Consider the following 15,454-nt stretch of genomic DNA (forward strand, 5'->3'; position numbering starts at 1 on the left):
CACTCACCAGTCTTCTGCAAAGTGGTGCCAAGCTCATGGGGGAGTTCATTTACCAGTGATGAGTTTTAACCATGGGCACATCCTCACGTACATTGTGCAAGAGATGAGAAATCTGTGTAAACAGATGAAGACAATTTTCTTATTTATAGCAGTTGCTGAGTTATCATGTAGGAGGCGAACATTTTATATTCTCCATCAGTTTTCCATATGTCTCATGACATAATGGCTTCACCAGAAGCTGCAATGCATTGGAGGAAGGATTTTATCACAGCTGCATTTATTTTCTTCTACTTCATGGCTTCAGCATCTGTGGAGAGATTGTTTGGCTTGAAGAAGAAGATTCACTTGCCTTTCTGCCTGTAGTCCAGTATTACTATTGAATCACCTGTTTGGAGGCAAAGAAGGAAGGATTATTGGATAAAAAGGCACAACAGAGAAATCCTCTCATAGATCAAGCATGCTGTTGGGAAGAAGATATGAAGCTGGCTCCTCCCTCCTGATTCCTTGAGGAACCAAACCCATCTGGGAGCAGGAGTAAGCTCTGAGTGTATGGTTTGGGCCATCTGCTAGTGCTGAAGCGCTGCAGAAGTCAGATGAGTCTGGGATGTCCCAAGCAAGTAGAAGTTTACACAACTACTGAGGAATGATCTGAAACCTACCATGGGCCACATCCTTTGAGAGTAATGGTACTTTGCTAGTGGGAAGAAGTATCCACCACCAAGCAAACCTGGTCTGGTGTAAGAATGTGTGAAAAGCTTTTAAAATAAAGCTTGTCTAGAAGGGAAGCAGAAGATGAATCCCCACAGCTAAAATACTTGGAGCATCACATGGCTGGCCAGGACAGCACAGAACCTACTGAAGACCCACAGCTTTCTGAAGCATGAGCTAGAGACCATGGACACACCAAATGTGTCAGTAACCGAATATATTTGGGTACCTTGTCTCAGCCTCTCTTTTTCCCTACTGATGATCATTTGCTCACAGAGAACCCAAGGTGCTTTCCTTTCCCGTAGACTTCCAAAGCCCTGAAACTCTAATTGCTGTATTTTATTTATCTCCATCTTGCAACTGACCTAATATGGAACAAAATTCTCTCGTTTCTTCCTTCTCAAATGATCCTGTAAATATTCTGTACTGATCAAACAGATATTTTAATGATGGGGGCAGAAGAATTCCACCAACCCCCTCCTAACCTATTAGACCAGAGACAGTATATTACCAAACACCTGTTGTGCATGGCCTCCAGTAACAAGATCGTAATCCCTGGGTTGCCAGAGCTTCCGATCTGGTCTGTCTCCAATGGATCATCAGATAAATTTGTCAGCAAGAGCAGGGCATCTGACAGATGGTCTAGGTGTCTTTTGAATAGCTGAACTCCTCTACTTGAGGGGTAGACTGCAGCTTGGGGGAGAGACAAATATGAAGGATATAAATATGCCATCACAGGTTTGTGGCACAACTAGGATGAATGGATGAGATAAAAGTAAATATCCTATTTAGTTTGCAAACTGGGTAGTAAATCCTCTTAAATTTGAGCCCCATTTGTCAGTGGCAATATAGTGAAATTGTAGCTATAAATATTTGTCCACTGAAAGAAATAGACAGACCCTGGACTACTCTTTGTTTTTGAAGGCAAGATAGCCTCAGGTTGCACCAGGGGAGGTTTAGATTGGGTATTAGAAGAAGTTTTTGTTTTTTTTTTTTTCTGAAAAGGTTCTGAACCACTGGAACAGTTTCCCCAGGGAGGCTGTTGAATCAGCATCCCTGGAGGGTTTTAAGAGATGCAGAGATGCAGTGCTGAGTGACGTGGTTTAGCACCAGACTTGGTAGAGTTAGACAGTGTTTGGGCTCAGTGATCTTAAAAGTCTTTTACAACCTAAACAATTCTATGATTTTAAATGAAGAATATTTTCTGGAATGGAGGCTTAGTTTAAAAGCCTCTTCTGGATGTAGTAATAACAAAGGGTGAAACCTGTGTGTGGATTAAGTTACTTCCAGAACAAACATTTTAACATTCATAAGCCTGAACCAGTTCAATGGTAGAATAACTTAGTACCCCACACAGTTGCCCTCTGAATCCCTTTATTTGCCACTCAGGTTTCTGTGCTCTCCAACAGCTGTTCAGAAGAATGAGAGCACTGAGAATTTGATCGTATTCTAGGATGGTTTTTATCACACAGATGCCTGTGCTGTCACACAGGCTGGGTTCCCCTCTAGCTGACTTCACGATATTAAGGGAGCTTGCTTAATTTCACAAGCATGTAAAGACCAAAATGAAACCCAGGGAAAACCATGTTTCTAAAACACATTTCTGGAAAATGTTTAATGCAATAGTACTTGATAAAGAGGAAAAATGTTAAAGATTGCTGCCTAACTTCAGCTCAGCCTTAGGTGAATACATTTCAGCAACATCTTCAAAAGACATCCAAGAGCTTGTGGAAGATCTGGAGGAGCGCACCCGTGTATGCACGAGGAAGTTGCTCCACCATAAGTTTCCCATTGTTCTTGAGTGCAACAGCTCTTATTCTTGTTGTACTACCTTATTCCTTGCCTTAGAGTACCTCTAATTCTGGGTTTAATTCCCTGGTATTCCTTAGCTGGCTGCTGACCAAAGCTTTCCCTTCTGGAGGAGAGCAAGCATTCAGGCATGGACCTGTTGGAAGCAGCCAGCCTTGCTTTCTGCCCCATTTCTCTCCCAAAGGACAGTTCCATCAGCTGGTGATGAATGCTTCTCTGGACTTGGCAGAGGCCTTTTGAATGTAAAGTCTTGCAAGTGGTTTGCTGGTTATCCCTCATCAGGCTTTTCAATCACTGGTGGAGCAGGTAGCTGTTGCTAGCTCTAGCTCCTATTCACCTGCATTTCAAAGTTTTGAAATTAAGCAGCTGATAAATGTTGGTTTGTTTTTTTTTCTTTTTTTTTCAGGTGTCTTAGATGGAAGACAAATGAATCTGCTCAATCTATTTTCAAATACTGATGCCAGAGAAGAGACGTCACCTGAAATGTCTGATGTGGAGAACTCTGATCTGAATTTCTTCTGAGGATCTGAATGTCTCACCAGGAGCAAAACCTGAGGAAAATCTGCTTTGCTTTATTTTTGAGGGTTCTAGTTCTACTGGTCAAAGTAACATGAGATCAGTTGCCTGCATGATGTTTGCTACCCATTGGGAACAGGAGACACGATCGCAGGGTTCATTTTTGGTACTGGGACACTGCAGCCAAATTCTTGGCTGAGGTAAATTTATGGCAGTGAAAGAATCAGCCCATTGTTTCCAATTAGCCTCTTTGGAGTTTTGGTATTGCTCAACGTTGTCTAGTACTCTAGAAACTCTGGGATTTAAAACAAACACACAGAAAAAAAGCCATTACTGGTACGATTTTCTGTGCCTCTGTGGCTGTGCAGCTGGGTTGCCTTAGTTACCACCAATCCAACTGTGCAAGGCGAAGGAGAGGCACAGGAGAGATAATACATTTTTAAAGGCCCCAATACTGTATGAAACAGTTTGTCTATAAATAATAAAACAAATTTAGGGTCTGGCATCCTTTGGTTCTTCTGAAAAGGGAAAACAGGGTTGTATTATTTGACAACCTGGATTTTCCAGCTCTCAGAAACAATCCTGCATCTTTTTGGTCTCTGCCATCCAGACACTTTGGAAGGTGTTGTAACTGAGTATACCTGTAAGAGTGAAAAGTAAATGTTTCTCTGTCTCTGGACTCCTCAGCATAGGAAAATCATGGACTTGTTGGAGTGGGTCCAGAGAAGGGCCACAAAAATTATCAGAAGTCTGGAACACCTCTGCTGTGAAGAAAGGCTGAGAGAGTTGGTGTTATTCAGCCTGGAGAAGAGAAGGCTCCAGAGAGAACTTATTGCAGCCTTAAAAGGGGCCGAGATGAATGACAGACTTTGTTGCAGACTCTGTTGCACCAGGGTGAGGGGCGACTCTTTTAAACTAAGAGTGGATATTAGGTTAGATAAGAGAGACATTTTTTACAGTAAGGGTAAGAAAACATTGGCACGGGTTGACCAGAGAGATGGTGGGTGCCCCATTCCTGGGAACATTGAAGGTCAGGTTGGCTGGGGCTCTAAGCAACTTGATCTGGTTGAAGATGTCCCTGCTGACTGCAGAGGAGTTAGACTAGATGATCTCTAAAGGTCCCTTCCATCCCAAAATGTGCTATGATTCAGTGATTTTATGTGGCTGGTTTTAGGAAAAGTGAAGCTATAAAAGGACATGGAAGAAAGCTCCTATGAAGCAAGGTATGCTGTAGGACAAGCTTCATTTGCAGTTTAGAGTCTGCAGGCTGTAAGACCAGAAAGAAACCAGCCTTGCTTCTCATGTGGAGCTATTTGTTGATCACTTCTTGTGCCTTTGAATAAACACAAGTTCTCTGGGCACAAACTGAGCAACTGGAAAAAGTTCCCCTGGCGCCTTTCCCTTTGGGGTGCAGCAGCCCAGGCAGGGCTGCCTTGGCAGATGCCACCAGCATCAGGACCATCAGTCTAATTGTTTGGTTGCTACAGGTGTTATTGTAGAAGGTGTTTCCAGATGTGCCTATAGGAACTCAGTGGACAACTGCATTACTCTAAAACTCAAGCTATGCCTTTAGGGCATTGAGGAGGAAACGAGAATGAGGGCAGAATTATCCTTCCATGTTCATTCTCTTTTGGGGGAAGAAGGAAATGGGCAGAGTGGAAGATATGGAATGATGAAGAGGTCCGTCCTCTTTCACCCCTGATTGTTTCAGTTTGTGTGTAGTTTTTGGTGGTGGTGGTGGTTGGTTTTGTTTGGTGATATTTTCTTTTTTTTTTTCCTGCAGGGTTATTTTAACTGCATCTTCTTCCTCATTGTAATGGGAAAGTGAGACAAGAAAGAGTAGGATGACAAAAGGTATGTGGAGGCATTTTTGCTGCATGAATAAAGGTAAGTTGGAATTGAATCTTCATTCCGTTTGCAGCTCATTTCACTCTGGCAATACTTACCCAAAGATTTGTCTCAGTCAGGAACACTTTAAGACTCTGCCATGCTGTAATTTTGGAATAGCTTCCTTTTGGCTGTGTTTCAATGCTTATTGGGACCTTGTTATCAGTATCAGCTTAAGGAAGTCCCATCCTTCTCTTGGGTGTGGTAGGAAGGAGTGAGGGGTGGTGAGCAAGAGCTTATTGAGAAGTTGTTGCTGCCAAAGCCCCCACATTATCAAACTGGAGCCTCAGATACCACAGAGCTGCAGCTATGGGAGTGCAGCTTGCAGCTTCTTTTATCAGTGTGTCCAGGGAATGCTGCCAGCCCTGGGGGTGATGAGCTGAGGATGTACATGAAGTAGCAAGAGTTTGCACAAATACAGGGAACTGTAACACAAGGAGAGTGTCCTGCATGTGGATGAAACCACCATGCAATGAAGGCCAGGATTTTATGGCCCCTTTGAAAAATATCAAGTATATGGAGAGGCAGGCCCACCACACATAGGAGACATTCATGGATTGCAAAAGAACACCAGATATCAATGGAGGATATTGTGTATGCTGTGTTTATAGTTCCTGTCTGAGTTTAACCTCATAAGAAGGACATAGAACTGTTGGAGTGAGTCCAAAGCAGGGCCACAAGGATGATTGAAGAGCCGGAACACCTCTGCTATGAGCACAGGCTGAGGGAGCTGGAGTCAGATGGAGTTCAACCTTGAGAAGACTCTGGGAGGGCATTACAACTGCCTTCCAATACAGGCAGAGAGCCTGTGGGAAGGCTGGAGAAGGACTTTTTATAAGGGTGGCTAGTGACAGAACTAGGGAAAATGGTTTTAAGCTGAGGGAAAGTAAGTTTGGACTGGGTCTTAGCATCTGTTCTTCAGTACAAGTGTGGTAAGACTCTGGAACAGGTTGCGCAGAGTGGTTGTGGATATCCCTCCCTGGTGGTGTTTAAGGCCAGATTGTATGAAGCCTTGGGCAACCAAGTTGAGATGTGTCTCTGCCCATAGCAGGGGAGTTGGAGTAGATGATCTCTGAGCTCCCTTCCAACCTATGCTATTCTATGATTCATGCTATCACAGCTGGGGGTGATTGTCAGCCTTTCTGTGTGCACAGAAAACAAAGTGGAGTGCTTGCAGCAGTTTCTTTAGAAATCTTTTACACTCACTTAAGAGATGTTAATTTATTTAGTGCTTATAGCTGTTCAAAACACATACTTTTTGCTGTTAATTTGATCTCTGCTTGGCATGACCTTTTGTCCCATTAATTATCACCTTGGAAATCAAATTACTTCAATTCTGATTATCTCCAATTATGCATCAGGCATACTCGAAGCCTGAAATGACTAATGTGTAATCAGTGATGGAAAAATCTGATACCTAGGTGTTTCAGAAATCAGATCTCTTCTAAAGACCTCTACTGTCTTATAGTAAGGTGGCCTTTGATTAGTAATAGTTACTAATGGTAACCACTATTTATATTTATATAATGTCTCTCAAAACAGAGCTACTGCAATAAGGCTGCAGATCTGTTTTCATTTACCAGCAATCCTCATCTCATATCATGTTTATGCAAGAAGAGAGTTCATCCAAATGTTCCAAACATGGACACGTAGTGTGAGCATCTTATTTGCAAAAGTACCAAGCAGTGAAGTTGGTTATTCAGCACATTTGAAAGTCAGTCTTCTGCTTTGAGGTAGCTGAGTATGGATGGTGAGAGACTAGCTACAGACTCCCTACTCTGGCTTGACAGGCATGTGAGACTTCACAAAAAGCATCAGGCATCAAATGTTCCCTGAGAACAGAGGGAGGTTGTCTTCTTTCTTTCAGAGGTGTTTTTGCAGAGTTTTTTCTTTCATCAAAAAGCTAGTTTAAGAAATTGCAGATGTTCACATATTTGTCCTAAATAATATACACGTTTTCCTGACAGAAACACTTTCATCAAAAACTTAATCTTGAGTGAAAAAGAGAGGAAATCACAAGGTGAAAGGATGATGATGATGATAATAATAATATTAATAATTATTATTATAATAATATCCCATGCCAAACCCCCAAAAGTGCTTCATCAATTTGCTCTTTCTTCTACCTGTGGACTGTGTTCTCCTAAATGCCTTTTTTTTTTCCCTGACTACCCATTTGTCTAAGAAAACTGCTTTTAATTTTCTTTCAATCACTACTGATTCTACTGCTGCCAAAGCAGAAGGGAGATGTTCTGCAAGTATCACAGAATGGTGGAGGTTAGAAGAGGCCTCTTGAGATGATCCAGTCCAACCCCACTACTACATCTGCAGGGTCACGCAGAGCAGGTTTTCCAGATGATTGCATGCAGGTGGGTTTGGAATCTCTCCAGAGAAGGCGAGTCCATAACCTCTCTGGGCAGCTTCTTTCAGTGCTCCATCACCCTCAAAGTAATGACATTTTACATTGTATTAAGGTGAAACTTCCTGTGTTCCAGTTTGTGCCCTTTTGATATTGATAAGATCCCCTCTCAGTCTGCTCCAGACTAAACATCCCCACCTCTCCTCCTGAGAACCGTTCCAGTCCTCTAATCATCTTTGTAGCCTCCATGGAATTCTCTCTCTTAAAGTGGGGAGCCCAGAACTGGACAGAACACTCAACACATGGCCTCGCTAGGGCAGAGTAGAGAGGGAGGTGAGCCTCCCTTGACCTGCTGGTCACACTCTTCTTAATGCACTCCAGGATACCTCTGGCCTTCTTGGACACAAGGGCACATTGCTGGCTGGTGAACTTGTCCACCAGGACTCCCAGGTCCTTGTCCTTGGAGTTGCTTTACAGGTCAGCCCCTAACCGGTACCGGTGCAGGGAATTATTCCTCCCCAGGTTCAGGACTCTATACTTGCCCTTGCTGAACTTTGTTAGGTTCCCCTCTACCCAACACTGCAGCTTGTCCAGGTCCTTCTGAATGGCAGCACAGCCTTATGGTGTGCCAGCCACTCCTCCCAGTTTTGTATCATCACCAAGCTTGCTGGGGGTCCACTCCATCTAAGTACACTTAGTGGTTTGTAGGATTTTCTGAAGTGCTGTTTGACTCACAGAGCTGCTGTGCTGCTTTCACCCAAACACCCTAATGTCTTCCTATATATTGTCAGTAAACATCTGACAAAATACCACAATGGAGGAGTAAAAGTTTTAGCTAGAGAGATTTGGCTTTTCTGGACCCTTGTTTGAGCATGATTGTTCTGTGAAGAGGTGCATCTTGAGCCATATTAGAGAAACTTGGCCCAGACTTTTATCAGGTAGGGTTGGAATTCTTGTTCCAATTTATTCTGTTTGTTTAGTAAACTGGTTAGGACCTGGCAATCTTTATCAGACACTCAAATGCCACCCTGCAGTGTCCAAGGGCCTGTTTACTTTCCCCACCTCTCCAGGCAATTACAGAAATTAATTTTAAATTATTTTTCAAATGTATAGAAATGAAAAAACCAAAGTTGGACTGACCCCATATCATACGGTTGAGGAACTCCCCGAAGTTGTAGAAAGAGACGATGACAGCAAGGCTACCGGCGAAAAAGGCTGCTAGCCCAGCTGGGGTGAAGAGAGCAAAGAGAGGATACACCCACTCTCCTGTTACAGAATAAATCCACAGCACCCTGGGCAAGGAGAAGAAACGACCTTTGGTTAGGACTATTCAGTGAGAAGAACCCACTTCATGGTTTCTAACTCCTGAAGGGCCATGCTATCAAAATAATCTTGGTACAGAGAAAATTAGTTCAGCTGTTGGATATATCTCCGCAGCATTTGGGCTATTTGCTGAGGCACACTCAAGTGGCACACTTGAGCCACTGCTGAATTAGATGGGTTACAGTGCAGGTTGAAAGGCACACAATGTTCTGTTCTCACCCTGGTGGCACTGGCCTATTAACAGCAGTACAATCACAGCAAAATAGCAAAATGCTCAGAAATAAGGATGTGCACTTGGCTCTTCTAAGTGAAGCTTATTCAAATGAGCTCTCACATATATGTTTGCTCTTCAGTTAAAACACCTTCTCAGCCCCTATCCAGATATTGAGGGCCTGTGGAGACTAAGTGCTCTTTCTCCCTATCTCTGTTCTGCCACTGTTGACTGCTGTTTTGGAGAGTGGAAAGGAGTTTTCAGGAAGCAAGAGGGCAAGGGAAATTCTGCTGTATAGGAGGTCTAAAAAAGAGGAGGGGAAGAGGTAGGTGGCAAACAGATGTAGCTGCTTTGCTCCTTTGTGTCAGAACCATTTGAAAAACTTTATTTGGAAAAGAGAAGGAAAAGCAAGAGAATGAACATGGCTAGCTTATAAGGTTTCTTTTTTTTTTTTTTTTTACACTTGAGCCCTGTCTTTCTGCCTTTTTTCTTCTCTCAAAACCCAGCTTCATCTCAAAAAGCACTGGCACAGGTTGCCCAGAGAGCTGGTAGATGCTCCATCCCTGGAAACATTCCAGGTGAGGTTGAACATGGCTCTGAGCAACCTGATCTAGTTGAAGATGTCCCTGCTCAGTGCAGGGAGGTTGGACTAAATAACCTTTAAATGTCCCTTCCAACCCAAACAATTCTATGATTCCACAGTCTTATTGTGTCAGTGTGAGCTGATAGCTTTTTCAATGTACATCTCACAAGAATAGGTGGTAGCAAATGCCTGGACTGAAGAAGGTAAAAATATATTACATATAGGAAAAAATGACATTTTAATGGATTAGATATGTGTGTGTATACACGGGTATGTATGTATTGGATAGGTAAACAATATAAAAAATGGGGCATGTCTCCAGCACTTGTTAGCACTTTCTACCTAAGGGTTAAATTCCATCCCATGTGAGGGGCATGCCCACTGCTAACATGGGAATGCAATCCCAGTCTCTCTGATGGCAACCAGCCTGCCACCTTACTCCGAGCATCATGCCTCAAAGAGACAAACAGGCTACAACTGTGTTATGAAACTGAGCAATAGGAGAGTGACAAAGGAAAAAAAAGTCTGAAAAGATTATTTCTCCTTTCTCTAATTAGAGAAGGAAGGGATAGGTGTAAAAAGCATGGCCTATAAAAAGAGGTTCACCAATGCCCACCTAACAGGTGGAGTGGAGAAATGGAAGAGGCTGATAGTGGAGTTTTAGGGCTGAGCATGGAAATGTTAAGCAGAGAGACTAACTGATTTCAGGTTCTTTCATCAAACAAACAGGGCTGTGAAACCACCAAGTAATTTTTTTTTTTTAGAAGCCTGCAGAAAAGGCCACAGCAAGGCCAAGCAGGAATGCTAAGACCAGGTGCTAACTGGAACCCATGCATATATTAGCAGCGTGTGTCCTGCACTGCACAGGGCTACTAATCCCTTAGTGTGTTTCACACAGTAAAACAGAGAGAGGCAACCGCTTTTATCTTACATAATGTGGAACTAGATTATCCTGGTGCAGTGTGGCCAGCTGGCCTGCCTCATAGGAAACACTCCAACCTGTTGTCAAACCTACACAAATGACTATGTTGGAGTAATAAGGCACTTTTAGTTCTTGATTTGGTGGGAGCTGTGTGTTGCCAGGTTTTTATCCTGGGGCAATACCTCCAGATTCCTCAACTTACTCATTCTGGTTGCAGAATGGTTGGCCGTTTTGGGGTTTATTTTTTTTGTTTGTTTTGGGGGGGGGGGGGGTTTGTGTGTTTGTTTGTTTGGGTTTTTTTCTTCCTTTTTTTGCTAGAGAATTCATCAAATGAACCTCACAACTTCCAAATTCACAGCACTCATTACTTATGAGAAATCACCTGTAAATATACACTCAGGATGCAGGAACTCATTATTTTGAAGATTTCATTTCACCAAATTTCCATTTTTACCAAGATTTTACCTTGAATATCAATCATTGACAAGCAGATAATGGCCAGAATTATGGAGAGGGTAGACTGAGACAACAGTCCTGAGTATAACCAGGACATGAACAGCAGCAGCTCCAGAGCAGCCCATGAGGATGATCAGAGGTTTGGAGCACCTCTCACACGAAGACAGGCTGAGAGACTTGGGTGTGTTCATATGCTTCACTATGCCCACCACTATGCTTTGTAGTATATGAATTGCTTTTCCATTTAAACTTTCCATTACTATCCAATCCATTTGTGTGAGCATTATTCTTTTGCCCCTTTTGGAGCAATCTGTCCTGCTCTAAACTAGGACAAGTCTCCAGGCTGCAGCACCACCAGTAAACTGTGTACACTTGTCAAGATTTCAGGGCATAGGCTATAAAATGTTTCTGTTAGTTGAAAGGTGTTGGCTGTGGTTGCAGGGAACCATGACAAAGAGGCAAAAAGAAAGCAGACTGGTGGTTCCTTGCTGCCTCAGGAAGAGAGAAAGCCACAGTACTGAAATCCTAGTATCTTTTATCCCATTATCAGGGTCTAAGACACAGTACATAAGCACTTTAAGGGACTGTCTTCCACTCAGGACCTAGTCAGCACCATGCGATGTTAGAGAAGATACTGGGAGAGTTCAAATTTGTTGATGTTTCTGTTGATCCTCATCCTTTGATGAGGATTCAGGTCCTAGCATGAGCTGTGTCTCCTGTAGGGTGAAACTGCTCAGCTGATAGGGGCTTAAGGCAAAAGCATGGAACACATGACTGCAACAGTTGCCTCAGAACTGTCTGGTCTCAAAGACAGTAAAACCCAAATGCTGTCAAAAGACAAGCAGAACAAAGCTGGTGTTAAGCAACTGGGTGAACATAGAAAAGGAATTTAGGAAGTCGTGGTTGTAATCCTCTTAGGCTCTGGGCTGGATTAGTATAAATGGCTCCTAACTTGGTTACCTAATGTAGCAGTGAAGTCCACTGCTTCCAAAGCTACTCTAAGGGGCTTCAAGTCACAAGGCATTTCATCTGTGCAGTTTATTTTTCCTTCCAGATTTTCATTTGATGGGCCAAAAGTAGTCTTTAGCTGAGAGTGAGAACTGGTGAGTAGGTATGGGAAGAATGGCTTCCTGCACAGTCCCTGTGACTCCTCAGAAATCTTTGCATGGGGATAAGTGACCTCTCTGCTGACCAGTTGTTCTACATCCTTCACCCTAGGGCCAGGGTGTTTCCTGAGCTCTGGAACGTGGTATCACACCATGCCCTGAAACTGTATGGACCCATTCCTGAGCAGAGTCTCAATGTAAGGTATCCTCAGAGTCAAGTGCTGACTGCTGCCCATAGTTGGATGGAGCAGGCAATGTCTCCAGATCCTTGCACTGCAGCCAAGATGCAATGAGCAGGAGCAGATGCAAACCCAGCTCCAGGAGTGCATGACACACGCTGAGAAGGTGGCTGGGTGGCTATGGCCTGGGGTGGACTGGTTAGATGTAGTTTATTCTCTCAGGATCACCCTCCAACAGGTGGTACATTGCTAGAAGCGTAGGCAGTGTCCACTGGTGGAGTGGGAGGTAGCATTGAGGCAGATGCCGCTTTGCTACCCACAAGTTTGCACCTGGCTCTGAGTATCATTTTCTAGCTCAAGCTTCTAAACCCAGCCATGTGTCCCTGCCAAATACCAAACTGAGTTTTACCCCTCTTCTGTCTCATGACCCCCAGACCTTTGAGATTTAGTGGGCTTGCAGTGAGCAAGACAGCAAGTGGAGATAAATTTCATGGTATTGATAGAAACAAAAACTTCAGCCTGTCAGAAATAACTCAAAATACCCTGAAAGTTATGGCAATTTAGTTGCTTTTCTATAAGAGGCCTTAGAAGAGCAGGAGATGATATGTATGGTCTCAGGACCTGTATTGTGCCTGTGACTGGAAATAGTTTTCATGGGTCACAGCTGAAATTCAAATGACTTCTCCGCAGAACAGACTGCTGCCTCCCATGTGCCTGGGTGGGAACTTAAACCTAAGCAGAGTGTTTTGGCCTTGTTTCAGTAGGACCCTTGAAGAAAACTGTTTTAAAGCACGTAAATCTTACCAACTGATATACAGGAAAGCGACGAATCCTAATAGGATCAATCCCTTCTTCTTCGCTGGGTAGCGGTGAGGTATAGCAAGGATTTCCAGGACAGCAAATGGCAATACAGCTGTGTGCTGAGGACAAGAAAGAGAGTCCATCACTGACAGGTCACAGTGCCTCACCATTGGTCACTGATGATCATAAAGCTCGAGAGCCTGCCCATGAGTAAAGAACGACGTATCGATACTCAATCTAATTGTATACAAATGAGCATCTTTCATTTTTTTTATAGTGAGGAAGTACCCCTGCAGTAACAATCATGGAAATGTTCCTGTTGTGCTGTAAAAAGCATTGTACTGAGATCTGCCTGCAGAACAATCCATGTTACTTTAGAATAGGTGAGCTTTCCTTTTACGTTTTATAATGCAGTATTGGTTTTGGTAATTCCCACTGGACTACAAAAGATATTGAAGTCTATTGTTATGCATGCTTGAAGGTGTCAAAAAGCCTCCTCCTTGAACTCATTAGGCATTTGCTGGGTTGCTTTCATGTTCTTTTCAAATTGCAATTGTGTTGTCATTTATTATTTACAATTGCAGTGTGTGGTGCTTCTCTTTGTAAGATCAAAAACATGGTAGTAAATGTACAGAGGACATGTGATTCAAGATGATGAAGGAACTTCCAACAAGCTTGATGAAGAGGCAGTCAAGAGCTTCCTGGAGAAACTTTTTTTTCTTGGTGTTTTGTTATGGTTTTGTTGGGGGTTTTTTTGGTGTTTTTTATTTTTGTTTGTTTGTTTTTGTTTTTTGTTTTGTCAAAGAGTTCAAATTGTTTTAAGTAGCTTCAGTTTCAAGGCCTTTCATGATGGTAAATGTCTGAGCATGGAGGATTTTCAGCAAACAGCTTGGTGGCACTGACTACTTTGTAGTGGAGGTCTGCCTCCAAGAGGGATGCTCTTCACTGTGTGGAGGTGGGGAACAGTGGGAGTCCTTTGGGGCTCAGATGTTAAACAGACAATTTGGGGCTCTTGAGATGGTAAAGTCTCAACTTGATGTCTTATTTGTAGCAACTTCGGAAAATAATTTGTTGGGGTGAGATTTCCCCATTAAAAGTTTTATGATATTCCCTGTTGAAGCAAATCATAGTTTTAAGTTGCAGTTCCTGGGAAAGAAGACCTAGACCACAGCCAAAACAGTGAGGTGCAACAGGACAAAACTATAGCAACAACTGCAGCTGGCTAGTTATTAGCTATTAATTAAGCAAAGAGTTTTCATGTGAGGAAAGAAGAGGAAGGCAGCTGAGAAGGATAGATACACTTTTAAACAAAAAACACCACCAAACTAATGATTTGGGTGGGTGGGTTGTTTTGGGGTTTTTTGGTTTTCTTTTTCTTCCTTGAAGGCACAAGCTGTTGGATGTATGATACAAAGTTTTCTCTTGATGCAAGGAAGTGGTTCTGCTACCTTCAGTCACAGAATCAATTAATTGTTTTGGTTGGAAGAGACCATCAAGGTCATCAAGTCCAACCATTAATGCAGCAAAGTCAGTTCACCACTAGGCCATGTCCCTAAGCACCACATCTACATGGCCCTTCCAGGCTAACAGAGGTAATAATAATGACCTTCCTCCAGTACCTGAAAGGGGCCTACAAGAAGGATGGAGAGAGACTGTTTACGAGGGTCTGTAGTGATAGCATGAGGGGCAATGGCTTCAAACTAGAGAAGAGTAGATTTATCTTGGATGTAAGGAATAAGTTCTTTACCATGAGGGTAGTAGAACACTGGAAGAGGTTGTCCAGGGAGGTAGTTGAGGCCCCATCCCTGGAGATGTTCAAGGTTGAGGCTTGACAGGGCTCTGGACAACCTGATCTAGTTGAGGATGCCTCTGCTTACGGCACAGGGGGTTGGACTAGATGACTTTTGGAGGTCCCTTCCAATCCAGACCATTCTATGATAGCGACTGCATCACCTCCTTGGTTAGCCTGTTCCAGGTCTTGACAACTCATTTGGTGAAGAATTTCCCTTAAATTCCAACCAAAACCACCCCTGGTGCAAATTGAAGCCATTTCCTCCTGTGCTGTCACAGTCAGAAGGTGTGCTGTGTATCTGGTAAGAAGTACACTGTCAAAATTTTATTACTTATATATATGTATATTTATAGTAAAAGTTAGCACAAATACACATTAAATTCTTTAAACGCTTCCTGAGCTACATACAGTATGCATGAAAACATTTTTTACCTATTTGTTTAAGAGGCAGACATCCATTTTCCTTTGCTGCTGCTATGTGACAGCTCAATAGAAGCTGAAGGTCCTCTCTCAGGCCCCCAGGAATTGTACTTCATACCTGGCTGTGCTGCTGCCAAAAAACTGCTTCCACCTCAGTTATCATTTTCCAGAGAAAACAGACAGATTTATTTGATGTTCCAGTTCTCTCACTCATTGGCACTGAGATTTTCCTCTGTTCTGCTTCACAAGGATATATTTTTCAGCTCTACAACCCACTCGGTTGATAGCAGTGGGGTCATTGTCTCACTACAAGTGATTCAGGGATTCATTCAAGTAGAAAAATGTCTTTGGTGCACCAATTTTCATACATGATCCCTGTAAC

At 43.0% G+C, this 15,454-nt stretch overlaps 1 protein-coding gene across 1 annotated transcript in view; it reads right to left on the reverse strand.

The window, feature by feature from the left end:
- Nucleotides 1-341: 341 nt before the first annotated feature.
- ADTRP (androgen dependent TFPI regulating protein) overlaps nt 342-15,454 on the reverse strand; it is a 35,302-nt gene continuing 20,189 nt past the window's right edge. Inside the window, exons 4-6 of the mRNA XM_054381935.1 lie at nt 12,864-12,979; nt 8,420-8,571; nt 342-385 (exon numbers count right to left, since the gene is read on the reverse strand). Coding sequence (XP_054237910.1) covers nt 342-385; nt 8,420-8,571; nt 12,864-12,979 — 312 coding nt within the window. The remainder of the gene's footprint in view (nt 386-8,419; nt 8,572-12,863; nt 12,980-15,454) is intronic.

Source organism: Indicator indicator, chromosome 6, assembly GCF_027791375.1.
Source record: "Indicator indicator isolate 239-I01 chromosome 6, UM_Iind_1.1, whole genome shotgun sequence".
Classification (NCBI taxonomy): Eukaryota; Metazoa; Chordata; class Aves; order Piciformes; family Indicatoridae; genus Indicator; species Indicator indicator.